The sequence below is a fragment of the Salvelinus namaycush genome, chromosome 4 (assembly GCF_016432855.1).
Source record: "Salvelinus namaycush isolate Seneca chromosome 4, SaNama_1.0, whole genome shotgun sequence".
In the NCBI taxonomy this organism is placed as follows: Eukaryota; Metazoa; Chordata; class Actinopteri; order Salmoniformes; family Salmonidae; genus Salvelinus; species Salvelinus namaycush.
The window spans coordinates 11101778-11129243 of NC_052310.1; the positions used below are offsets into that span (position 1 = coordinate 11101778).

Genomic DNA, 27466 nt, shown 5'->3' on the forward strand with positions numbered 1-27466 from the left:
TAAACCAAGGGTGCCAGGACACCTCCCCTTTCATCTTAATCCATTATGGGTAGAATCAACAAATATGACATTACCCATTCTGTATGATGTCATATGGCTGAGTACACCTTTAATTCCAAGCTCAGAAAGGTCCAACAAGGGTTGTTCTAATATAGAACAAGAGAATTGTCCTCCTAGCCCTCTGGCTTAACTACACGGTAACATGCTGCATCAAGTGGCAGTGTAATAATCAATGTTGTATACCTTTACACAACTATGCAATTTGGTGTACACAATACTTACAGTATAAAGCGAAAATCATCCCGTCTTTAATGTCATCAATTACTGTATATGAAATTGGTATGAAAATGTACATCACCAACCTCTATAAATGAATAATGACTAATTCCTCATTAACTCATAAGAAGTTCCAGTCATAAAGAGGTGTCCATTATCATCCCTTTTGATAGATCACAGACCAGGGGCCAACAAGCGGCCCGTAGGTGGTTTTATTTGGCCCACCAAGTTTTCTGGGCAAAAAAATGACATACTGTATATATATATATATATATATATATATATATATACATATATATGTATATATATATATATATATATATATATATATATATATATATATATATGTATATGTATATATACATATACACTACCGTTCAAAAGTTTGGGGTCACTTAGAAATGTGGCCCGTCAGGAAGTCTAGGACCCAGTTGCACAGGGCGGGGTCGAGACCCAGGGTCTCGAGCTTAATGGCGAGTTTCGAGGGTACTATGGTGTTAAATGCTGAGCTGTAGTTGATGAACAGCATTCTTACATAGGTATTCCTCTTGTCCAGATGGGTTAGGGCAGTGTGATTGCGATTGCGTTCTCTGTGGACCTGTTGGGGCGGTAAGCAAATTGGAGTGGGTCTAGGGTGTCAGGTAGGGTGGAGGTGATATGGTCCTCGACTAGTCTCTCAAAGCACTTCATGATGACGGAAGTGAGTGCTACGGGGCGATAGTCATTTAGCTCAGTTACCTTCGCTTTCTTGGGAACAGGAACATTGGTGGCCCTCTTGAAGCATGTTGGAACAGCAGACTGGGATAAGGATTGATTGAATATGTCCGTAAACACACCAGCCAGCTGGTCTGCGCATGCTCTGAGGACGTGGCTGGGGATGCCGTCTGGGCCGGCAGCCCTGCGAGGGTTAACACATTTAAATGTTTTACTCACGTTGGCTGCAGTGAAGGAGAGCCCGCAGGTTTTGGTATCGGTCCGTGTCAGCGGCACAGTGTTGTGAGCAAGATAAACAAAGAAGTTGTTTAGTTTGTCTGGGAGCAAGATATGGTGGTCCGTGACGGGGGCTGGTTTCCCTTTTGTAGTCCGTGATTGACTGTAAACCCTGCCACATACCTCTCGTGTCTGAGCCGTTGAATTGCGACGCTACTTTGTCTCTATACTGACACTTAGCTTGTTTGATTGCCTTGCGGAGGGAATAGCTACACTGTTTGTATTCGGTCATGTTTCCGGTCACCTTGCCCTGATTAAAAGCAATGGTTCGTGCTTTCAGTTTTGCGCAAATGCTGCCATATATATACAGTACAAGTCAAAAGTTTGAGCACACTTACTCATTCAAGGGTTTTTCTTTATTTTTTTACTATTTTCTACATTGTAGAATAATAGTGAAGACATCAAAACTATGAAATAACACATATGGAATCATGTAGTGACCAAGAAAGTGTTAAACAAATCAAAATATATTTTATATTTGAGATTCTTCAAAGTACCCACCCTTTGCCTTGATGACAGCTTCCTTAGTTACATTTAAATTGGCAGTCATGTCAACCCTGAAAGAGAAAGGCACATAAAATGTGCAATAACATCACAGGCATGATAGAGAGATTATTTTAAGTCCATATTTTGGCTAAAGTTTATCTGGTTACAGCAGAATTATTTACCTTCCATTTAGTGTCCATTTAGCATCTGAGGAAAGTCATTCCCAATTCTGAACTATCACGCTAGATTATGTGTACCAATTGATGACCGTTTCTCATAATCTTCAATGTACTTTGGTATTCTAACAAAACAAATGCATAATTACATAAAAGCGTCCAATGTTAAGAATTTGCTGTGTTGACTGAAGGGTTCACATCTTTACTTGAGGCTGTGTAGAAGTCTGATCGGCAAGGCTCCTGTTTGGGGTCTGTGTTTTTATTTTTGTTTCTGTGCTTTTGGGTCCTGCGACAGTGGCGTATCCCCGTCACCGTGCTGATGACCAGGGAGCTGGAGATGAGGGCAAAGCCACTGAGGAAGAAGGTGGCCGTGTAGGTGCCTGTGGTGTCAACCAGCCAGCCTGCAGAGGGAGGAGGAGGAGGAATGAGGTATGAACATTCACTTTGGCTTTCACTTGATGGATGGAAGAAAAAAACGCACGTCTTGTGGACTTCCTGACTAATGCATGTGTTAATACATTCATAATTAATCATTTTATACAGTAAAAGTACACTAGTGGGTAATTTAACAAACTATTGCTGCACTTAATGTAACATTTGTGCATCCATGAAACAATATTTTCAAAGTAACGTCACGTGAACATTTGCAACTTTTGTCATTAATTGACCAATCAAGCATTGATGGTGTATTGTTCATACCAAGATACACCCTTGACAAAACATTATCATCCAAAGGTAAACTTTTGCAACATTGGTCATTAATTGACCAATGAAACATCAATGGTGTACTCTTCAGGCCAGTTTCCCAGACACAGATGGAAGTTCTCCATTGAAATAGATTTTTAGTCCAGGAATAGGTTTAGTCAGCAACTACAAATCATTTCAGAATCAGGACTGAATAATTGGGTCACTTTAGAATTACATAAGGTTACTGTAAGTGAGATTGTTTTCTGTTGAATTAGTTCAAAGAGACCAGCAGGCTTTGCTCTACTTGATCAGAGGGAGTATATGGGAGGTCCAGAAAAAAGTTAAATGTCTACTAATTGTTTACAACTTGCAAATGTGGTCTTGTACCACTAAAAGCTTTCATAAAGACCACTTTTGCGATCAGCAAACAACGGGGAGACATTTACCGCTATCTCTTTTGTACACCTCCTGTTCTACGATTGGTTAGTACTTACCTCCTATTGGAGGGCTGAGCAGGTAAGGGATGGCATGTAGGAAGTAGACAATCCCTAGGGCGGAGGAGAGGTTATGTGTCCCCACAATGTCCGAGGTCACCACAGGTATGAGGGCAACGTAGGCGCCATCAAAGTACCCATAAAACACAGAGAAAGGCACCAGCAGGGCGAACGTCCGCAGGAGAGGGATGAAGAGGCAGCACAGTCCCTCCATGCCCACTGCTATCATGTAGCACACATTACGATACTTCTTCAGGCACCTGGGGGTGAGAAAAACAGTGGACACAATCAGTCTAAAAACACAGATTTTTCATGTTGACCATCTGAACGATTGGCGGCTTAACATCCAATACCTTGTCAGAGGAAACCAGCTTTATCTTCAAGATACAATTGGGTAACAGCTCCATTTCGTTAGAGTAAAACTGGGTGACAAACAGTTCACCAAAAGGTGAGATTACAAAAATGACTGAAAACTCTACATGTGACTGTTAAACACTCTGAATATGAATCTTTACTGGATAAGAAAAGCCTGGACCCATATCTATGTTAATGCTTAGCTTCTGATTTTCACACAAAGACCTAAAGAAAGAGACAACGCAACAAATTAAGGTACATTTTGAATCTGTCTTCCGTTCCTAATAAAGGTACGTTTTTAATCTGTCTTCTGGTCAAAATAAAGGTTGAACCTGTCTTCCGGTCCAAGTAAAGGTACGTTTTGAACCTGTCTTCTGGTCCGAATAAAGGTATGTTTTGAACCTGTCTTCCAGTCCGAATAAAGGTATGTTTTGAACCTGTCTTCCAGTCCGAATAAAGGTATGTTTTGAACCTGTCTTCCAGTCCGAATAAAGATATGTTTTAAACCTGTCTTCCAGTCCGAATAAAGGTACGTTTTGAACCTGTCTTCCAGTCCTAATAAAGGTTGAACCTGTCTTCCGGTCCAAATAAAGGTACGTTTTGAACCTGTCTTCTGGTCCAAATAAAGGTTGAACCTGTCTTCTGGTCCAAATAAAGGTATGTTTTGAACCTGTCTTCCGGTCTGAATAAAGGTACGTTTTGAACCTGTCTTCCAGTCCGAATAAAGGTACGCTTTGAACCTGTCTTCTGGTCCTAATAAAGGTATGTTTTGAATCTGTCTTCTGGTCCAAATAAAGGTTGAACCTGTCTTCCGGTCCAAGTAAAGGTACGTTTTGAACCTGTCTTCTGGTCTGAATAAAGATATGTTTTGAACCTGTCTTCCAGTCCGAATAAAGGAAGGCCGGCCTATTAACTTCTACTTGCACACAATCCCGGATCCGGGAGCACCCCCATCAGTAAAAAAGCTGACTAGCATAGCCTAGCATAGCGTCACAAGTAAATACTAGCATCTAAATATCATTAAATCACAAGTCCAAGACACCAGATGAAAGATACACATCTTGTGAATCCAGCCATCATTTCTGATTTTTAAAATGTTTTACAGGGAAGACACAATATGTAAATCTATTAGCTAACCACGATAGCAAAAGACACAACTTTTTATTTCCACCATTTTTTTCCTGCATAGGTAGCTATCACAATTTCGACCAAATAAAGATATAAATAGCCACTAACCAAGAAACAACTTCATCAGATGACAGTCTGATAACATATTTATTGTATAGCATATGTTTTGTTAGAAAAATGTGCATATTTCAGGTATAAATCATAGTTTACCATTGCAGCCACCATCACAACTCTCACCAAAGCAACTAGAATAACTACAGAGACCAACGTGAATTACCTAAATACTCATCATAAAACATTTCTGAAAAATACACAGCGTACAGCAAATGAAAGACAAAGATCTTGTGAATCCAGCCAATATTTCAGATTTTTTAAGTGTTTTATAGCGAAAACACAATATAGCATTATATTAGCTTACTACAATAGCCAACCACACAACAGCATTGATTCAAGCCAACAATAGCGATAACGAATAAACCAGCAAAATATATTAATTTTTTCACTAACCTTCTCAAACTTCTTCAGATGACAGTCCTATAACATCATATTACACAATACATATAGAGTTTGTTCGAAAATGTGCATATTTAGCGGCACAAATCGTGGTTATACAATGAGAATAGTAGCCAAGCTGCCAACAATATGTCGGGAGAAATCTTGGGAGAGGCACCTAATCTAATCAGTAACTAATCCTAAACTTGACAAAAAAATACAGGTTGAACAGCAAATGAAAGATACATTAGTTCTTAATGCAACCGCTGTGTTAGATTTTTTAAATTAACGTTACTACGACATACAGCGTGCGTTAAAGCGAGACCGCACCGAAATTAATGGCGGAATATGAGTTTTACATTTTTCAACAGAACAACGAATTAACATCATAAATAGTTCTTACTTTTTGATGAGCTCCCATCAGAATCTTGGGCATGTTGTCCTTTGTCCAAAATAATCGTTGCTCGCTTGTAGATTGTCGCCTTCAACTTTGGAATTAGCAGTAAACATTAGCCATGTGGCCCAGACATGCCCAACTGATTAGAACGCAGCACAAATAAATATCCGAAAATCGCAATATACTTATATAAACTGATATAACTCGGTTTAAAATAACAACATTGTGATGTCTTTAACACCTGTATCGAATAAAATCAGAGCCGGATATATCTAAGGGCTATAACGGGAGCTTTCTAGAACGCCATCCTGAGGTCTGTCTTGCGTCATGGCGAACAAAGGTGTCACGCCCTGGCCTTAGTATTCTTTGTTTTCATTATTATTTTAGTTAGGTCAGGGTGTGACATGGGGAATGTTTGTGTTTTGTCTCGTCTTGGGTGGTTATATGGAAAAGGGGGTGTTGGGTTTAGTGTATGGGTTTGTGTTTAGTGAATGTTTCTAGGTATGTCTATGGTTGCCTGAGTGGTTCTCAATCAGAGACAGATGTCTTTCATTTGTCTCTGATTGGGAGCCATATTTAAGGCAGCCATGGGCATCATGTGTGTGTGGGTAATTGTCTATGTTGAACGTTTGTTGCTTGTCTGTGCACTTACGTTATTTAGCTTCACGGTCATTTGTTGTTTTGTTTAGTTTGTATTCAGTGTTCGTTTCGTGTTTTTTTTCCCTTTCTCTCAATAAAAGAGAAATATATTTTGCACACGCTGCGCCTTGGTCCTCTCTCTCACACATAGACGATCGTGACAAAAGGAAAGAGAGGACCCCCCGTTCCGAGCCCATTTATATGGCCTCAGATCTGCCTAGCAACTCCATTCCAATTCTCACTATTTGCTGACACCCAGGGGAAGGCGTATGCAGTGCATCTCAACCAATAGAAGACATGCAAATTAATAAACCGACCTCAGAACAGCCTGCAGATTTCAGATTTCTCACTTCCTCATAGGAAAATTGCTCCAACTCGAGTTTTGTTTTACTCACAGATATAATTCAAACGGTTTTAGAAACTAGAGAGTGTTTTCTATCCAATAGTAATAATAATATGCATATTGTACGAGCAAGAATTGAGTACGAGGCAGTTTAATTTGGGAACGAATTTTTTACAAAGTGCAAACAGCACCCCCTATTGAGAAAAGGTTTTAAAGAGCAAGGGTGACTGAGGCACTATTCATGGAATGAAAATACCTATATTGTGTTGGCATACTCAATGGAACAACATCTTTAAAACTTTGGTTTACCTCCTGTCTACGAGCCAGCCGAAGGTGATGTTCCCCACGATGTCAATGACCCCCAGGATGGACATGAGGAAGGCGGCCTGGTGGTGGCTCACACCCACGTCCAGTGCATACGGAACCAGGTAGACGAAAGGCAGGCTGCAGCCACTGGCTAGGAACAAGAAGCTCACTGCCAGCATCAGGAAGTCAGGCATGAGCAGGAAGCAGTACTCCTGCATGGACTGGAAGCAGAAGCAGCGGTGGCTGTTGTTGTTGTTGTTGTTGTTGATCGCCAGTGATTCCTCTAACATGCTTACCACTGGAGCTTTCACCCCATATCCACACTCAGTGTCCAACGGGACTGGACCATGAGCCTCCTCTTCTTCTTTCAGAGTGATAGGGCGCAGTAATGCCCCACAAACACACAGGTTGGCAACGACACCCCCTAGGATGAGCAGGGCCCCACGCCATGAGTAGTGCTCTATGAGCATCTGGACGACAGGGGCCAGGATGAAGGTCCCGATGCCACTGCCTGACATGGCGATCCCGTACGCCAGGGCTTTCCTCTCACAGAAATATGAGCCCACCATGGCTATGGCAGGGGTGTAGCAGAGGGCAAATCCAATACCTGTAAATCGAAAGACAATAAGGTTTTTATTTTATTTTTATGAGACATACTAGGGCATCACTTTTGTCCCTGAATTACATGATTTGCATGATTTATAGGGGCCCTAATGATAATGATAATAATAATAATACATTGGATTTAAGCACTTTAAAGGGGACAGCACTGAGCTAGCCTGCAACGTCACTTCCTGGATTAACTCAAACTGCACATGTTGTGTCCACATAAACCTCCTACATGAGACGCCATCTCAACCAACTTCCTTGGCTTCAAATGCGCTATTGAGTCTTCTCATAGGAATGAATGGTGTCACATGTTTGATGGCTTTGTCAATTCATATATATGTATATATATAGTGCATTCGGGAAAGTATTCAGACCCCTTCACATTTTCCACATTTTGTTACATTACAGCCTTATTCTAAAATGGATTAAATTAGACACATATCTGGGGAAGGGTACCAAAAAATGTCTGCAGCATAGAAGGTCCCCAACAAAACAGTGGCCTCCATCATTCTTAAATGGAAGAAGTTTGGAACCACCAAGACTCTTCCTAGAGCTGGCCACCCGGCCAAACTTTTGGAGTTTGCCAAAAGGCACCTAAAGGACTCTCAGACCATGAGAAACAAGATTCTCTGGTCTGATGAAATCAAGATTGAACTCTTTGGCCTTAATGCCAAGCTTCACGTCTGAAGGAAACCAGGCACCGCTCATCACCTGGCCAATACCATCCCTATGGTGAAGTATGGTAGTGGCAGCATCATGATGTTTTTCAGTGGCAGGGACTGGGAGACTAGTCAGGATCAAGGGAAAGATGAACGGAGCAAAGAACAGAGAGATCCTAGATGAAAACCTGCTCCAGAGCGCCCAGGACCTGAGACTGGGTCGAAGGTTCACCTTCCAACAGGACAAAGACCCTAAGCACACAGCCAAGACAATGCAGGACTGGCTTCGGGACAAGTCTCTGAATGTCCTTGAGTGACCCAGCCAGAGCCCGGATGAACATCTCTGGAGAGACCTGAAAATAGCTGTGCAGCGACATTCCCCATCCAACCTGACAGCGCTTGAGAGGATCTGCAGAGAGGAATGGGAGAAACTCCCCAAATACAAGTGTGCCAAGCATGTGGTGTCATAACCAAGAACACCTGAGGCTGTAATCGTGCCAAAGGTGCTTCAACAAAGTACTGAGTAAAGGATCTGAATACTTATGTTAATGTCATATTTCCGTTTTTTTTAAATGATACATTTGCACACAAAAAACACACAAAAAATGTTTTTGCTTTGTCATTATGGGGTATTGTGTGTAGACTGATGAGGCTGTACCATGGAAAAACTCAAGGGGTCTGAATACTTTCCGAATGCACTGTACAGTCATTGGGGGCGACCCACCTGTGAGGACCCCCAGGGTGAGGTACAGGTACTCCAGGCTGGTAGCGAAAGAGCTGAGGACCAGGCCGATGGAGGACAGAAAGCCACCAAGGATCACAGCAATGCGGCAGGACAGACGGTTCCCAATGAAGCTGCCTAGAGGAGCTGTCAATCACAACAAAGTACACATGTTAATATGGGATTGTCTGCTGCACTACAGTAGTACAGTCAGTGCTCGTGAGAGGGGATGGCTTGGTGGCTCTGAGGTACCGGAACGCATGAGAAAAAAAAATGCCATAGGCAAAGAGCTTTGATCTGGTCGGACAATTCAAGCCCGACCCTACCAGAGCCCCAACATAAAACATATTTTATGAGACCCTATCAGAGCCCTACATAAAAAATATTTTATGAGCCCAATCCTAAATTACAAAACATGATTGTGGCGTAACGTTTGTACAATATATTGCCCTACCGCATATTACGCACGGCAACAAAACAGAAAAGCACACCGATTTAAGAGGTCTTTGGTAAATATTGGTCTAGGCTACTGAAACAAACTCTAGCAGGCCTATCATCTTTGACTGTGGACTGCATTATTATGCATATACTGTATGGGTTGGTTAGGGTAGACTATATCGACAATATTGATGTTCCCGAACAGATTTCAGTTGGTTTTAAATGTGGTGGCTTAAATGGGCTACTGTCTGTTTTTATCAAACCGCAGATGCGTTCGCGTCTGCGCTCTATAGGCCATCATTCTACCGCCAACAACGTGCCATATATTCAACCGCAAATAATGTTGCATACCAGAACAATCCTATAAGAAAAAAAGACAACTAAAAGGCATATTAAATCATTTTAGATACATGTTAAAGTGCAACGATGGAGAGAGTTGCATGTTGTCTATCAGAGCAGAGAAAATGATAGGCTACAGATGCACGTTCTCTTTCTGTTTCACCACAGCAACTGCCACATAGTCTACAAGGTTGTGGAAGCCTAAACCAAGTCCCGGCTGCCCTAATCAATTCTCAGAATATCAGGCTCGGGCTGAAACTGTGTTTTCACATTTATGTTTTTTGGGGGGCAGTAAGATAACTAATGAGGTGGAGTCATGGATTTAGCTCTGAACGCTCTTATTCAAATTGTTACATTGCAAACTGTGAATATAATGTTTCATACCACTAGAGTTACTGGATCCGAGCACATAGTTTCCGGAACACAGTCTTACAAAACTCAGTACAGTATGTTCTTAGTTGTTTTACCTCTGCCAAAGACAGGTGTATCATGAATGATTTGTGGTTGGTGTACAATGCCAAGTACATCATGTACTCTGATTTGACAAATATGATGAGTAATGTGTTGAGTAAAAATCAGCAGGGGAAAAATACACATACACTTATGTGTCATAGTGCAGGGGGTAATATGAGGACAAACCAGTTCTTGACTTTTAACACAGCTCTCACACCTCGACATGAACAAACACATGCAGATACAGGAACAGAGGGAGTAACACCAATTCAGCAAAAAGTTCAGCTCCAAAAAGATACCCCACTGCTAGTTTCAACACATATTAAATAGTTGCAAGTTAACATTTACTGAAATGTGTGTCACTTTGGACCATTGATACTGTGAGTTAATACAAGACCATGAGAGGGGTTTGTGATCCGCAGCAGTCCTCTGTGACCTATGCTGACTGGCCTTGGCATACGCCTGCCTAAACATGTTACCTAAGTCAGTCTTGATAAAGGCTGATACGAGTCAGCATAAAGGTCTATTTTTACATGCCTTTACGTCTCTATCATAGCGTCACATTTCACTGGGTGCAAGCAAAATAAACAAACTCCATATGTGTTGGGATCATAGTGTTGTAACTGTTTTGGTATTTCAAGATGTTCCCTGTGTGTTGTTAACATTGTTCTCTCAAGAGCTAAATCGACAGGGAAAGAAGCAACCTCCTCTCTCTGTCTACTTTAGTCAGACAAGGGATTGTCAGTACTTTGTTCTTAAATACTACTGCACTAATGTGTACAAACTAACAAGAAACAATCCTATGCCTTCAACCAAAAAGGTTTTTAAAGGGCAATCAACATGTCCAAAAGATACAAGAAAGATTTCCATGGTGGAGATGAGAGAAAGCTGTGTATCCTGGAGAGTTGGGTGAGACTAACTAAAAGAGCCAAAACATCACTACTTTCCTACATAAGAGGGGTTAAACATCCCAATCTAGAAGAAGCAGCTAAAACTGACCGATGGGTTGGCTGAGTTACACACTGCCTGTCAGCGGCTTGTGACTTTATCAACTGAAGCATACTGTAACTTTGCTGTGTGATTGTAAAAAGCACATTTACATGACATTGTCTTCAGTCTTATATCTGTAGTATTTCTCCTGTCTTATCCAGTGTCCTGTGTGAATTTTAAGTATGCTCTCTCTAATTCTCTCTCTTTTTCTCCTTCTCTCTCTCTCTCTTTTTTCTCTCTCTCTCTCTCTCTTTCTCTCTCTTTCTCTCGGAGGACCTGAGCCCTAGGACCATGCCTCAGGATTACCTGGCCTGATGACTCCTTGCTGTCCCCAGTACACCTGGTCGTACTGCTGCTCCAGTTTCAACTGTTCTGCCTGCGGCTGTGGAACCCTGACTTGTTCACCGGACATGCTACCTTGTCCCAGATCTGCTGTTTTCAACTCTCTAGAGACAGCAGGAGCGGTAGAGATACTCTGAGTGATCGGCTATGAAAAGCCAACTGACATTTACTCCTGAGGTGCTGACCTGTTGCACCCTCTACAACCACTGTGATTATTATTATTTGACCCTGTTGGTCATCTATGAACATTTGAACATCTTGGCCATGTTCTGTTATAATCTCCACCCGGCACAGCCAGAAGAGGACTGGCCACCCCTCATAACCTGGTTCCTCTCTAGGTTTCTTCCTAGGTTCCAGCCTTTCTAGGGAGTTTTTCCTAGCCACCGTGCTTCTACGACTGCATTGCTTGCTCTTTGGGGTTTTAGGCTGGGTTTCTGTACAGCACTTTGTGACATCAGCTAATAAAAGAAGGGCTTTATAAATACATTTGATTGATTGGTCATGTGTCCTAATTGGAAGTGAAATGATGCACCAAATATCACACCTAGTTGTTTTAGTTGTCAAACTGAGTTAACTTCTCCTTAGTCCTTCAACAGCTTTTATGTTTACATCCAATGAACCAAATTCATTTTATCACTACCCTGGGCATTGAGCAACCTGTCTAGACCACGCGCTGCAAGCCAATGCCAGGCCCAGCGTGAAACCAGATCACTGTTGCTGAAGCAGCACTTGACTGAGGGCCATGATGACTTACCACACAGCATAGTGGTGCAGTCCACCAGACTGTGGATCCAGGCTGTCCCTGAATAGTCCGCTCCAAAGTGCATCTGAAACTCCACAAAGAAGATGGAGATGCATCTGGAACAGAAGAAAAGGCTCAAGATGAAGCAAAATCATGACAAATAACAACCATCTTGCACATTTCAAATAGGTATATTTTTCCTAGTGGTTTGTTTTGACACATTTGACACGCTACAATGGTGCACACACACACACACACATACACCACAGGAGACTGCTGAGGGGAGAACGGCTCATAATAATGGCCATTACGGAGAAAATGGAATGGCATCAAACATGTATTCATGTATTTGACACCATTCCACTGATTCTGCTCCAGTCATTACCACTAGTCTGTCCTCCCCAACCTCCTGTGGTACACACACTTCTGAGTGTATACAGCACATGTTCTCGGAACACACTGAGGTTTCTTAAATTATGTAATTACTCTTCTCCAGCTAGACATGGTGATGACCTGAGTGGTCAGAGGGAGTGATGCAATTGTAATGAATTGTGTAATCATGGAGCTGAGGGGAGAGCTGTAAAAAGCCTGGGACGTGTGGGAAGAACGCCTGCTTGGGGGTTAATGAGCCACAAGCTCCTCCGTCTGAGTCTGCAGCAAGGCTGCACCTGTACAAACTGTACAGGACTAGCACCATGCAGACGATACGGGACAAGTCACTCAGTGTGAATGTGACGGCCATCTGATCTTCACGTCCTCTCCAGCACTGGCCAGAGTACGCACATGGGGGACCTAACACACGGCAGGCCTCCGTCAGCCTGCTGTTTCCTCACACGCGCACACACAGAAACATGTACACACGCTGTCTGCTACAGCAGATTTAGGGGTTTAAACTCACTCACCAGACCTAAAAGAACCTCAGGATCACTGATGCATATCGAGAAAGCAGTTCATTGCCTAGATTTATTACATTGGGTTACTTTCAAACCCTTGGTGGAATTTCCCCCATTCCTTCCAATTCTGACCAATTACTACTTTAAATTATCTCTGGCAGAGTCACAACGTGCAATAGGGTAAAGGCTGAAGGTGACGATCTGAGCAGGCAAAATCAGTTTACAAATTATTGAATAATGTTGGAGGGACAAACATGCTCTTCCTTGTTTGATTGTTTTCTAATTCTATTCTACACAAAGGATTGCATGATGGAAATGTGAGACTATAATCTCCTTCTTTATCCCTCACCCAACAGGCAACCTGACTGAACTCGTTTTTTCAGTAAAGCAATTCATTAAACCCCATTTAACCCTTGGCCTATAATGGTCGCGCTCCCGAGGAAATCCAATTAACATAATACAAAATGTCCCCATCAAAATCCGTCTGTTTAACTAGAGATATGTATATTTTTGCTGCATCTCAATCCACTGCATCTGCCAATATTGCCCTTCAGCATCTGCAATTAAAGGTGGCAGAGCTAGAGTGTGTTTTTCAGTCCATGAGACATCCCGAAAATCAGTCTTCTCATTCTCTCAGATATAAGACAGACAGTTCAGAACAAACTTCCATGTAGTGAATCTGTTATTCAATGGGTTTATATTGGTTAATAGCAGAAATGCCAAATTCAATGTTTCATTCAATCATTTTTGTATATATATTTTTTTATACCTTAAGGGGTTTTAAAATTCAAAATCAAATAGCTAAATGATCTTTGGTATGACCATCTTAAAATAATTCCATATGTTAGCTTAGAACCCTCCTCCTATAGCTTAGACAGGGCTTAGACTCTAGAGGGTACACTCGGTAACAAAACTTGAAACATTGTGAAACCTTGAAAAACTACATTTTAGAGGAAATGTTCAAACACAACCATCCTCAGTCAGGGTTTGTAGTGCTTCACTGTAGTCCTATACTGAAGACCTGCTACTGACCTGCAGGTTGTTTACCAGGCACCCAGTGTAACCTGAACTGGAGAGTGGGATGGCAAAAGATACCTCTTGTCACTTTAGTAAGTCTTGTTCTCATGTCATACTGAGTCCAAGTTGCACTATATATAGAGTTGACCTACAGTACCAGTCAAACGTCTGGACACACCTACTCATTCAAGGGTTTTCCTTATTTTAACTTTTTTCTATTATTATAGAATAATAGAGAAAACATCAAAACTATGAAATAACACGTATGGAATCATGAAGTAACCAAGAAAGTGTTAAACAAATCAAAATATATTTTATATTTGAGATTCTTCAAAGTAGCCACCCTTTGCTTTTAACAGGCACACCTGTTAATTGAAATACATTCCAGGTGACTACCTCATGAAGCTGGTTGAGAGAATGTTAAGAGTATGCAAAGCTTTTATCAAGACAAAGGGTGGCTACTTTGAAGAATCTCAAATATAACATATATTTTGATTTGTTTAACACTTTTGTGGTTACTACATGATTCCATATGGTTTGATGTCTTCACTATCATTGCAGAAATGTAGAAAAACCTTTGAATAAAGTAGGTGTGTCAAAACTTTTGACTGGTAATGTATATTACATACACGGTTTAGAACCGGTTCAGGGAACAGAACCGAAAACAAAAGTGATCTTTACTGTTTCCGAACAGAACTGTTATTTTAAAAGTATTAGAAATGGTTTATAACGTTATTTACGTTACAAGCATTTTTTTTCCCAGTCCCACATCATATAAAATAAACATTACATCATATGTAATAACATTTTTACCATGCTATTGTTTGAAATAATTGTATTGAAAAGGATGTACAATGTTTCTGTGTAAGATAATACGGATTTTTGAATACCCTTCACCTCATACACTAAATACATAGCCCACCATTATAGAGTGGATGGATAGCCTGCATCAAGTTTGAGTCACACCCTGATCTGTTTCACCTGTCTTTGTGATTGTCTCCACCCCCCTCCAGGTGTCGCCCATATTCCCCATTATCCCCTGTGTATTTATACCTGTGTTCTCTTTATGTCTGTTTCCGTTCGTCTTGTTTGTTCAAGTCAACCAGCGTTTTGTTTCTCAGCTCCTGCTTTTTCCAGTCTCTCTTTTCTCGCCCTCCTGGTTTTGATCCTCGCATGTTCTGACTCCGAGCCCACCTGCCTGACCACTCTGCCTGCACCTGATCCTGATCCTGCCTGTCGACCTGTACCTTTGCCCCCCCTCTGGATTACCAACCTCTGCCTTACCCTGACCCTGAGCCTGCCTGCCGCACGATACCTTTGCCCCACCTCTGGTTTACCTTGTCCTGTCTATTGCCTGCCCCTGTTGCAATATTAAACCATTGTTTATTCGACGCGGTCTGCATCTGGGTCTTACCTTCATACCTGAGAGTACGAACTGGCCATGACTGACCCAGCAGACCCGGACCAGTTGCGCAACGCCATCTCCTCCCAAGGAGCCTCCATTGGTAGGCACGAGGAATTGCTTAGTGGGCTGATGGAGGGGGTCCAAACGTTGGCTGAGCACCATGACTGGACACCGGAGCAGAAGGCAGACGTTTTACGTGTCCCCAACTGATTGTGTTTTTTTGTTCATTTATCTGCGTTGTTTGTAACTCATTTTTTTTGTATTTTTGCACATAATGTACCGTCTCTTATGACCGAAAATAACTTCTAGACATCAGGACTGCGATTACTCACCACGGACTAGCAGAATCCTTTTTCTTCTTTCACGACTCTGACGAGTCCGAGGATATATGGCTCCCTCGGGAACAGGCCCCAACCCCAGTGATCTGCATGAAGAGGATGCGGAGAAAGATAGGCCGGAAGGCAGGCTGCCTTCTGAGGAGTAGGAGGTGATCGAATAAACCTCCACTCTCTTCAATTCTGCTCGCAAACATGCAATCTTTGGACAATAAAATGGATGAGTTATTAGGAAGATTAAACTACCAACGGGACATTAAAAAGTGTAACATCTTATGCTTCACCGAGTCGTGGCTGAACGACGACAATATCAACATACAGCTGGCTGGTTATACGATGTACCGGCAGGATAGAACAGAGGCATCTGGTAAGACAAGGGGCAGCAGTCTATGTATTTTTGTAAACAACAGCTGGTGCACGATATATAAGGAAGTCTTGAGCCATTGCTCACCTGAGGTAGAGTTTCTCATGATAAGCTGCAGACCACATTACCTACCGAGAGAGTTTTCGTCTATATTCTTTGTAGCTGTTTACATCTCACCACAGTCAGAGGCTGGCACCAAGATAGCATTGAATGAGCTGTATTCCGCCATAAGCAAACAAGAAAACGCTCACCCAGAGACGGCGCGCCTAGTAGCCGGAGACTTTAATGCAGGGAAACTTAAATCAGTTTAACCTAATTTCTATCAACATGTTAAATTTGCAACCAGAGGGAAAATTACGCTGGACCACCTATACTCCACACACAGAGATGCATACAAAGCTCTCCCTCACCCTCCATTTGGCAAATCTGACCATAATTATATCCTACTGATTCCTGTTTACAAGCAAAAATTAAAGCAGGAAGCACCAGTGACTAGATCAATAAAAAAGTGGTCAGATGAAGCAGATGCTAAGCTACAGGACTGTTTTGCTAGCACAGACTGGAATATGTTCCGGGATTCCTCCAATGGCATTGAGGAGTACACCACATCTGTCATTGACTTGATCAATAACTGCATTGATGACCTCGTCCCCACAGTGACCATACATACATACCCCAACCAGAAACCATGGATTACAGGCAGCATCCTCACTGAGCTAAAGGCTAGAGCTGCCGCTTTCAAGGAGCAGGACTCTAAACCTTATAAGCTTATAAGAAATCCCGCTATGCCCTCCGATGAACCATTAAACAGGCATAGCGTCAATATAGGACTAAGATCGAGTCGTACTACACCGGCTCTGACGCTCGTCGGATGTGGCAGGGCCTGAAAACCATTACAGACTACAAAGGGAAGCACAGCCGAGAGCTGCCCAGTGACACGAGCCTACCGGACGAGCTAAACTACTTCTATGCTCGCTTCGAGGCAAATAACACTGAAACATGCATGAGAGCACCAGCTGTACAGGAAGACCTTTAGACACGTCAACATTCACAAGGCTGCAGGGTCAGACGGATTACCAGGACGTGTACTGCGAGCATGCGCTGACCAACTAGCAAGTGTCTTCGCTGACATTTTCAACCTCTCCCTGTTCGAGTCTGTAATACCAACATGTTTTAAGCAGACCACCATAGTGCCTGTGCCCAAGAACACTAAGGTAACCTGCCTAAATGAATACAGACCTGTAGCACTCACATCTGTAGCCATGAAGTGCTTTGAAATGCTGGTCATGGCTCACATCAACACGATCATCCCAGAAGCCCTAGACCCACTCCAATTTGCATACCGCCCCAACAGATCCACAGATGATGCAGTCTCTATTGCACTCCACACTGCCCTTTCCCACCTGGACTGAACAAACACCTATGTGAGAATGCTATTCATTGACTACAGCTCAGCGTTCAACACAATAGTGCCCTCAAAGCTCAAAAATAAGCTAAGGACCCTGGTACTCAACACCTCCCTCTGCAACTGGATCCTGGACTTCCTGACGGGCCGCCCCCAGGTAGTAAGGGTAGGTAACAACACCTCCGCCACGCTGATCCTCAACACAGGGGCCCCTCAGGGGTGCGTGCTTAGTCCCCTCCTGTATGCCCTGTTCACTCATGACAGCTCGGCCAGGCACGATTCCCAACACCATCATTCAATTTGTCGATGACACAACAGTAGTAGGCCTGATCACCGACAACAAAGAGACAGCCTATAGGGAGGAGGTCAGAGACCTTGCCGTGTGTATTGCCAGGACAACAACCTGATTGATTGTGATTACAGGAAAAGGATGACCGAGCACGCCTCCATTCTCATCGATGGGGCTGTAGTGGAGCAGGTTGAGAGCTTCAAGTTCCTTGGTGTCCACATCACCAACAAACTAACATGGTCCGAACACACCATGACAGTTGTGAAGTGTGCACGACAAAACCTATTCCACATCAGGAGACTGAAAAGACTTGGCATGGGTCCTCAGATCCTCAAAAGGTTCTCCAGCTGCAACATCGAGAGCATCCTGACTGGTTGCATCACTGCCTGGCATGGCAACTGCTCGGCCTCCGACCGCAAGGCACTACAGAGGGTAGTGCGAACGGCCCAGTACATCTCTGGGGCCAAGCTTCCTGTCATTCAGGACCTCTATACCAGGCGGTGTCAGAGGAAGGCCCTGAAAATTGTCAGACTCCAGCCACACCAGTCATAGACTGTTCTCTCTGCTACCACACGGCAAGCGGTACCGGAGAGCCAAGTCTAGGTCCAAGAGGCTTCTAAACAGCTCCTACCCCCAAGCCATAAGACTCCTGAACATCTTGTGAAATTGCTACCCAGACTATTCACATTGCCCCTCTCATCTATGCATAGTCACTTTAATTAACTCTATCTACATGTACATACTACCTCAGCTAACCGGTGCCCCCACACATTGACTCTGTACCGGCACCCCCTGGATATATTGTTATTTTTTACTGCTCCTCTTTAATTACTTGTTACTTTATCTCTTATTCTTATCCATATTTTTAAAACTGCACTGTCGGTTGGGGGTAAGTAAGCATTTCACTGTAAGGTCTACACCTGCTGTATTCGGCGCATGTGACTAATACAATTTGATTTGATTTGGACATGCTGCTGGAGCAATTCCGCGGGTCGTCTGGGGGGCAGCCTACCACACTTCATACCCCTCAGCAACTCGGCAGATAGCAGTGCCGTCCCACTGGCCACTTCACCTTCCCGGGAGCCGGAATGCTTTAATGGAGAGCCGAGCACGTGTCGGGCGTTTATAGCTCAGTGTACCCTCATTTTCAAGCTTCAACCCTCCTCCTTCCCCTCTGATCGCTCCAAAATAGCCTACCTCATCACGCTGATGTCTGGAAGGGCTCTCACCTGGGCTACCACTGTATGGGAACAGCAGCCGGCCATATGTGCGAGCATGGAGGGGTTCATGGGAGAGGTGAGGAAGGACTTTGATGCCTCGGTCTCAGAGAGAAGCTGCACGGAAGCTAATCCAGCTCCGGTAGGATTCCCATACTGTGGCCGACTATGCGGTGGATTTCCGTACGTAGGCAGCGAAGAGTACGTGGAACCCGGAAGCACTGTTCGACATGTTCCTGCATGGCGTCTCAGAGGATGTTAAGGACAAGCTTGCAGCTCGGGAGTTACCCACAGATTTTGACTCCCTCATCGCTTTGACCATCCGCATCGATGGGCGATTGCGGGAACGACGGATGGAGAGGAAATTCGATTTCACTCGCATGTCCAGGGATTCCAACTCTCCTCCGAGTCATCCTGGAAGACCTCGACGGTCCCGTGGCCGAGAGCACCGGAGATTTCCCGACCGTCCTCAAGAGTCACCGAGGAGGGCCGAGGCACTGTTCCAGGTCTTTCTTCCGTTCCCACGGAGTACCAGGATCTCCGGGAGGTGTTCAGCAAGTCCCGGGCTACTTCCACCACACCGCCCCTATGACTGGGGGATTGACCTTCTCCCTAACACCACACCGCCCCGGGGGCGTCTGTACTCGCTGTCGGGACCTGAAACCAAGGCTATTGAGGACTACATTGGGGACTCCCTAGCTACTGGATGTATCCATCCCTTCTCCTCTCCAGCTGGCGCAGGGTTCTTCTATGTGGAGAAGAAGGACAAGACCCTGCGCCCATGCATTGACTACCGGGGACTCAATGACATCACTGTAAAGAACTGTTATCTGCTACCACTTATTTCTTCGGCCTTTGAGCCGCTCCAGGGGGCCACTGTGTTCTCCAAACTGGATCTACGTAACACCTACCACCTGGTGTGGATACGAGAGCGGGACAAGTAGATGACCACTTTCAACACGGCCAGCGGCCACTATGAATATCTGGTCATGCCCTTTGGCCTCACCAACGCCCCTGCCGTGTTCCAGGATCTGGTGAATGATGTTCTCCGCGACATGCTGAACAGGTTCCTCTTCGTCTACATTGATGACATACTTGTCTTCTCCCGCTCCCCCGAAGAACACGTGCTCCATGTCTGGCAGGTTCTCCAGCGCCTTCTGGTGAAACAGTTGTTTGTTAAGGTGGAAAAGTGTGAGTTCCATGGCTCCACCATTCCCTTTCTGGGCTACATCATCTCTGCTGGGAGCGCCACGAGAAGGTGAAAGCGATGGTGGATTTGCCTCAGCCTACGTCCAGTGTGCATCTGCAATGCTTCCTGGGGTTCACCAACTTTTATCACTGCTTTATCCGGGGTTACAGAGCCCTGGCCTCCCCCTGGCCTCACCTCTACCAAGGTTCCGTTCACGTGGTCCACGGCCGCGGACTGGGCGTTCCGGGACCTTAAACACCGCTTCAACACGGCTCCGGTCCTGCTTCATCCAGACCCTTTCCCATCAGTTAGTGGTGGATGCCGACGCTTCGGATGTCGGAGTGGGGGCTGTTCTGTCTCAACGTTCTACCCTGGAACTTAAGCTGCATCCCTGCACCTTCTTTTCCCACTGCCTCACCTGCACGGAGATGAATTACGATGTTTGGACCAACCACAAAAACTCCAGGCAGGCGAGATGGGCCGTGCTGGAACGTCAAGCCGGATGCCCTGTCTCGCCGCTATAACCCCACGGCTACCACCCCGGAGCCCAAGACCATCCTTCCCACCTCGTGCCTGGTGATGGCACTCAGCTGGGGTATTGGGAAACAGGTTCGGGAAGCGCAGCGGTCCCAGCCGAACCCTGGAGGGGGTCCAGATAACCGGATGTTCGTGCCTGATGCTCTCCACTCCGCGGTCCAGAAGTGGGCCCATTCCTCCAGGCTTGCCTGCCACCCGGGCTCCCGGCGGACACTTTTGGTGGCCTACCATGTTTCCGGACGTCACCACCTTTGTCGCCACCTGCACGGTCTGTGCAAGGAACAAGACCCCTCGACAAGCTCCCTGGTCTCACCTCTCCCTGGACTTTGTCACAGGTCTCCCCCCCGTCTGATGGCACATCACCATCCTGACCGTGGTGGATCGCTTTTCCAAGGCCATCCACTTCATTCCTCTCTCCAAGTTACCTCTGCCAAGGAGACGGCCCAGGACATGGTGTGGCACGTCTTCCGGATCCATGGACTGCCCATGGACATGGTCTCCGACCGCAGCCCTCAGTTCTCATCCCGGTTCTGGAAGGCGTTCTGCACCCTCATTGGGTCGTTGGCCAGCCTGTCCTCCGGGGTCCACCCCCAGTCGGAGCAAGCCAACCAGGACCTCGAGACCACCCTGAGCTGCCTGGTCTCCACCAAACCCCACCACCTGGAGCCAGCAGCTGGTGTGGGTGGAACACGCCCGCAACACCCTTCCCTGGTCTGCCACGGGCATATCATAATTTGAGTGTTCCCTGGGGTATCAGCCTCCGCTCTTCCCTGAGCAAGAAGAGGAGGTCGGCATACCTTCTGCCCAGATGTTTGTCCGCCACTGTCGTCATGCCTGGAGGAGAGCCCGGTCGGCCCTCCTCAAGACCACCTCCAGGTATAGACAACAAGCGGATCGCCATCAGATCCCCGGTATCGTCTCGGGCAGAAGGTAAGGCTATCCATCCGGGATTTGCTCCTCCGGGTGGAATCCCGCAAACTCTCCCCCCGGTTTATCGGCCCGTTCCCCATCTCCAAGATCATTAGCCCCTCTGCTGTTCATCTTCTGTACCCTTTGTGTACATCCCACATTTCATATGGTCAGAGTCAAACCCATGTCTTACAGCCCTTTGTCTCCCGTTTCCAGGTCCAACCCTCTCCCCCATCTCATCGACGGCCAACCGGCTTACACGGTGAGGCGTCTCCTGAAGGTTCGTCATCAGGGCTGGGTGTTCCAGTATCTTGTTGACCTGGAGGGTTATGGCCCGAAAGAGAGGTGCTGGGTCCCCGCCAGGGATATCCTGGACACAGGCCTCATTGCGGATTTTCAGCGCTACACCCCGGTCATCCAGGTATGTGCCCAGGTAGGACCCCAGGTGGTGGTACTGTCACACCCTGATCTGTTTCACCTGTCTTTGTGATTGTCCCCACCCCCCTCCAGGTGTCGCCCATCTTCCCCATTATCCCCTGTGTATTTATACCTGTGTTCTCTGTTTGTCTGTTGCCAGTTTGTCTTGTTTGTTCAAGTCAACCTGCGTTTTGTGTCTCAGCTCCTGCTTTTTTCAGTCTCTCTTTTCTCGCCCTCCTGGTTTTGACCCTTGCCTGTCCTGATTCAGAGCCCATCTGCCTGACCACTCTGCCTGCCCCTGATCCTGCCTGCCGACCTGTACCCCCCTCTGGATTACCGACCTCTGCTTTACCCTGACCCTGCCCGCCGCCCGGTACCATTGCCCCACCTCTGGTTTACTGACCCCTACCTGCCTTGTCCTGTCTATTTCCTGCCCCTGTTGGAATATTAAACTATTGTTTATTCGACATGGTCTGCATCTGCATCTTACCTTCATACCTGATAGTATGGTTAAGTTTTGTTTGATATTATAACGTGCCCCACAAACTTAACTGTACTCAAACACGTAAAATAATAAGCTAATAGTCTGATTTGATGGGACGCCCACTTATACTGTAAAATAAACACACAGGTTTATCATTCCACAGTTCTCAGAGTTGTGTCAGGACCAAGCCAGGGGAACTCCATGACCCTCTCTTCCTGCCAGACTTACCTGGTGACGGCACGTGTGCAGACAGTGACCAAGAAGCAGCCGGCCACAATCATCCAGCCCCAGCCCCCATCAGGAGAGGGGACCGCTGGCCTCTTTTTCACCTGAGCCATAGCCACAGCATGAACCATGCTCAGATCCTTTTTCGGTTCCCTCTGTTTTTCTCCTGTTCTCAGTCAAGACCCAGGGACACCTCGCAGACAGACAGCCTCACACAGTCACACCCAGCATGGGATTGCACTGGTTGTTGAAGAGGCTGTTCAGTTCACTTCAGTTACACTGTTGTAGAACACAGGGAGAAGCACATATACTAGCTAAGACTCTATGAATAGGTCAAAAGGCGGCTCGGAATCATTAACAGGCATCAACAAAAACACCTCAGACATTTTCTATGGGTCTGGGTCTGAAACGTGTCCGGCCCATTCAGCATTTGTTGAGGACTCAGCCTACAAACAAGACGAGTCACTGTTGATGTGCGTGTTGAAATACTTTACTCCCCCAGCCCAAGCAGAACAGTGAGGTGACAGGGTTATTGACATAGGAGTCCATGAGAGGATGTGTTTACTGCCAGGGTGTCAGGGATAACTCGGGGCGATTACAATATTAACTTCAGACCCTAGCTGCCTTCTGCTATTGTGACCTCTCTGAGCTCGTGGCATGTGCTGCTCTAAAACACTTCCTATAGAAACACATTTCTTCAGCTTTGGTTCCATTAGGAACTTGACTTGGCTACCCTCCATTATTTTAACAGCAATTCTCTGAAATGTACTTAAGCATGTAGCAACAAACGACAATCATGTTTTGATTGATGAATGTCAGTTAATGTCAGTACGTAAAGGACAAATCCACTCAAAAACTATATTTCGTTTTTTTTGGGGGGGGGGGGGGTCACCAATCACATGATGCAAAATGCATCATCATCACTTTGCATCTTGAAAATTCTATATCTTGAAAACTGGACTGCTGACATGCAAAACATTTTGCGACTGTATCAACAATGTAATAATGAAAAAAATACCAGTGGTATTTTCCTTTAAATCAGAATTTCAGTCTGATACCAAACACACTATATCTATGATATCTTTGTATGGAAACTAAATAAATAAATAACTTTTTAAACTAAGAATGTGGAGGATATAAAGTTGCATCATTTTTTGACTCCATAAAGGCTAATTGTATAGTTTCATTGTTCCAGCTGCTGAGCCTATGTCAGCCACATGTCTGGTTCCAAACTGGACTAAGGGGTAAACGTAAGATATTAAATGTAAGTATGATATGTGACATTTCGTATAGTATGTATCAATTTGTGGATATCCATCATCCATTTTGTATGATATGTTACAAATTACAATTAATATTATAGTACGTTAGGAATTGTAATTCGTACAATATGTTATGAATTGAAATTCATAAAATATGTTACAATTTGCAAAATGCATGATATGTTACACATTACAATTTGTTGAGGCTAACGTTAGCTAGGTGGCTAATGCTAATGTTAGCTAGGTGTCTAACGTTAGCTAGGCCAGATATTAGGGTTAGGGGTTAAGGTTAGTGTTAGGAGTTAGGTTAAAGGGTTAAGGTTAGTGGAAGGGTTAGCTAATATGGTAAGTAGTTGAAAAGTAGCTCAAAAGTAGTAAGTAATTCCAAAGTTGTTAATTAGCTAAAATGCTGAAGTTGTCCATGATGAGATTCGAGTACACAATCTTTGGGTTGCCAGACGTTCGCATGATACCAAACGTAACATATCATACTAATTTGAGTATCTCAGAATTACGTTTACCATGTTACATCTAGTCTATGAGACCAGGCTGCTGGTTCACCAAGGCCACCTCTACATTATTGCACAGCAGAGAGATTAAAAGCCGATATCCCTTTGAGTTCATTAAATCCCAACTATAACTAGATCTTACATAGCCTACTGTGGAGAAACTGTACATCTAAATTTAGCTGATTTGATAAAAAAAGACGATAATTTCATGCCTTGTTTGTTTATCATTGTTTTGTTGACCTTAAGACATGTAGTCAGCAAAGTTTTGAGTAGGATATCAAGTTCAGGAGATGTCTGAACATTCAATATTGCGCTTGAAATGTATACGTGAATACACACTACCGGTCAAAAGTTTTAGAACACCTTCTCATTTAAGGGTTTTTCTTTCTTTTTTTTTTTTTACTATTTTCTACATTGTAGAATAAAAGTGAAGACATCAACACTATGAAATAACACATAGAATCATGTAGTAACCAAAAAAGTGTTAAACAAATCAAAATATATTTTATATTTGAGATTCTTCAAATAGCCACCCTTTGCCTTGATGACAGCTTTGCACACTCTTGGCATTCTCTCAACCAACTTCACCAGGAATGTGTTTCAAAACTAAGTTTGTTAATTTGTGTTTATAAAATGTTTCTAGAAGCCAAGAAGCAGGGTGTTCCATGATGTCATATCCTGTGTTTAATCGATTGGTTGCTTACTGTGTAATCTGCATTGCCATTGGCTAGTTCTGACTAGTTAATCACTTTGTTTTTGTCATGATTTGTGAGCACTTGTTGGTGAGCACTTGTTGGCTGCTTTTCCCTCACTCTGTGGTCCAACTCATCCCAAACCATCCCAATTTGGTTGAGGTCGGGGGATTGTGGAGGCCAGGTCATTTGATGCAGCACTTCATCACAATCCTTCCTGGACTCTCAAGTGGCACGGCAGTCTAAGGCACTGCATCTCAGTGCAAGAGATGTCAATACAGCTCCTTGTTCGAATCCAGGCTGTATCACATCTGGCTGTGATTGGGAGTCCATAGCGCGGTGCACAATTGGCCCAGCGTCATCCGGGTTTGGCCTGGGTAGGCCGTCATTGTAAATAAGAATTTGTTCTTAACTGACTTGGCTAGTTACATTTGATAGTCCCACTAAGCCCAACCCAGATGGGATGGCGTACTGCTGCAGAATGTTGTGGTAGCCATGCTGGTTAAGTGTGCTATGAATTCTAAATAAGTCACAGACAGTGTCACCAGCAAAGCACTCCCACGCCATAATACCTCCTCCTCCATGCTTTACGGTGGGAAATACACACGACGATCATCCGTTCACCCACACCGCATCTCACAAAGACACGGCAGTTGGAACCAAAAAGCTCCAATTTGGATTCCAGGCCAAAGGACAAATTTCCACCGGTCTAATGTCCATTGCTCATGTTTCTTGGCCCAAGCAAGTATTTTCTTTTAATTGGTGTCATTTAGTAGTGGTTTCTTTGCAGCAAATCGACCATGAAGGCCTGAGTCACACAGACTCCTCTGAACAGTTGATGTTGAGTTGTGTCTGAAACTTGAACTTCTGAGGCTGGTAACTCTAATGAACGTATCCTCTGCAGCAGAGGTAACTCTAGGTCTTCCATTACTGTGGTGGTCCTCCTGAGAGCCAGTTTCATCATAGCGCTTGATGGTTTTCGCAACTGCACTTGAAGAAACTTTAAAAGTTCTTGAAATTTTCCGTATTGACTGACCTTCATGTCTTAAAGTAATGATGGACTGTCATTTCTCTTTGTTTATTTGAGCTGTTCTTGCCATAATATGGACTTGGTCATTTACCAAATAGGGCTATCTTCTGTATACCCCCTACCTTGTCACAACACAACTGATTTGCTCAAACGTATTAAGGAAAGAAATTCCACAAATAATTTTTTAGAAGGCACACCTGTTAATTCAAATGCATTCCAGGTGACAACCTCATGAAGCTGGTTGAGAGAATACCAAGAGTGTGCAAAGCTGTCATCAAGGCAAAGGGTGGCTATTTGAAGAACTACAAATATAACATTTATTTTCATTTGTTTTACACTTTTTTGGTTAGTACATAATTCCATACGTGTTATTTCATAGTTGTGATGTCTTCACTATTATACTACAATGTAGAAAATAGTAATAAAATTTAAAAACCTTGAATGAGTAAGCGTTCTAAAACCTTTGACCGGTAGTGTATGTTATCCAACAATATGTTTGAGACTCGTATAATTAAGGCTGCAGAAAATATAAAATCACACAAGGATATCTAGCACAATATAGACAAAATATGTCAATGGATAGGTCACAGAGGGGTGACATTGTATGGTGGATCACGCGGCTGAAATGTCGACAATTTGGACTGGGTCCGTAATGAAATATCCCCCTAAAAAAATGAGCTACTTTTACGTCTCTTGAATTACATGCACGTTCTTTTGAAAACCAGTTAGCCTTACATCTGCAAGTTAAATGAGTGTAGAAATGTTCGCCACATTTCTTCATGACGAGATGCAACAGTTGTGAAAAACGTGGAGAGGGGAAACGTGTAAAACACACTGACCCATGTAGTTCCTTTCTCTTTTTGTTATTTGTGTTATCTTAAAGACTGCAATAATCTACAGTTTATATAATACAACACTTGTGAATCAGTAAGCATGCAACGGTTCAGCAGAATCAACCATTTTGGAGACTGTTACATTTTGTTCTGATAGAATACGTTTCGGTCTCATCATCATCGGTGAAAGCTCCAATAGGCTACTTGAACATCAAAGGCTCTTGGCTGCGTCGCTACAAATGTTTGAAAAACAATCAATGGGAATTAATACACACAGTAAAAAGCTTCGAAAAAATATATATTTTTAAACATAATTTCCCCCACAGTTTCTAAGATTCAGCAATAATAAGCTTCTTACCTTTAAGTCACACACATCCAGCTGTTGTTCAGTTG

General features: G+C 44.1%; 1 protein-coding gene across 1 annotated transcript; it reads right to left on the reverse strand.

The window, feature by feature from the left end:
• Window positions 1-1774: 1774 nt before the first annotated feature.
• Window positions 1775-22860, reverse strand: LOC120045439 (monocarboxylate transporter 12-B-like). The gene is made up of 6 exons (XM_038990321.1): window positions 22751-22860; window positions 12074-12177; window positions 8761-8904; window positions 6772-7375; window positions 3110-3369; window positions 1775-2329 (listed from the first exon to the last, which is right to left on the reverse strand). The coding sequence occupies exons 1-6, from the start codon at window positions 22858-22860 to the stop codon at window positions 2094-2096; spliced, it is 1458 nt and encodes a 485-aa protein (XP_038846249.1). The 3' UTR covers window positions 1775-2093.
• Between the last annotated feature and the right edge of the window lie 4606 nt (window positions 22861-27466).

Bases quoted from the DNA above. Each gene is read 5' to 3' on its own strand.
- LOC120045439 (XM_038990321.1), bottom strand. From the start codon at position 22,860: ATGGCTCAGGTGAAAAAGAGGCCAGCGGTCCCCTCTCCTGATGGGGGC. The intron at 7,376-8,760 runs GTGGGTCGCCCC...TTCGATTTACAG, and splicing joins CACCCTGGGGGTCCTCACAG to GTATTGGATTTGCCCTCTGC. The intron at 3,370-6,771 runs GTAAACCAAAGT...TCTCACCCCCAG, and splicing joins GGCTGGCTCGTAGACAGGAG to GTGCCTGAAGAAGTATCGTA.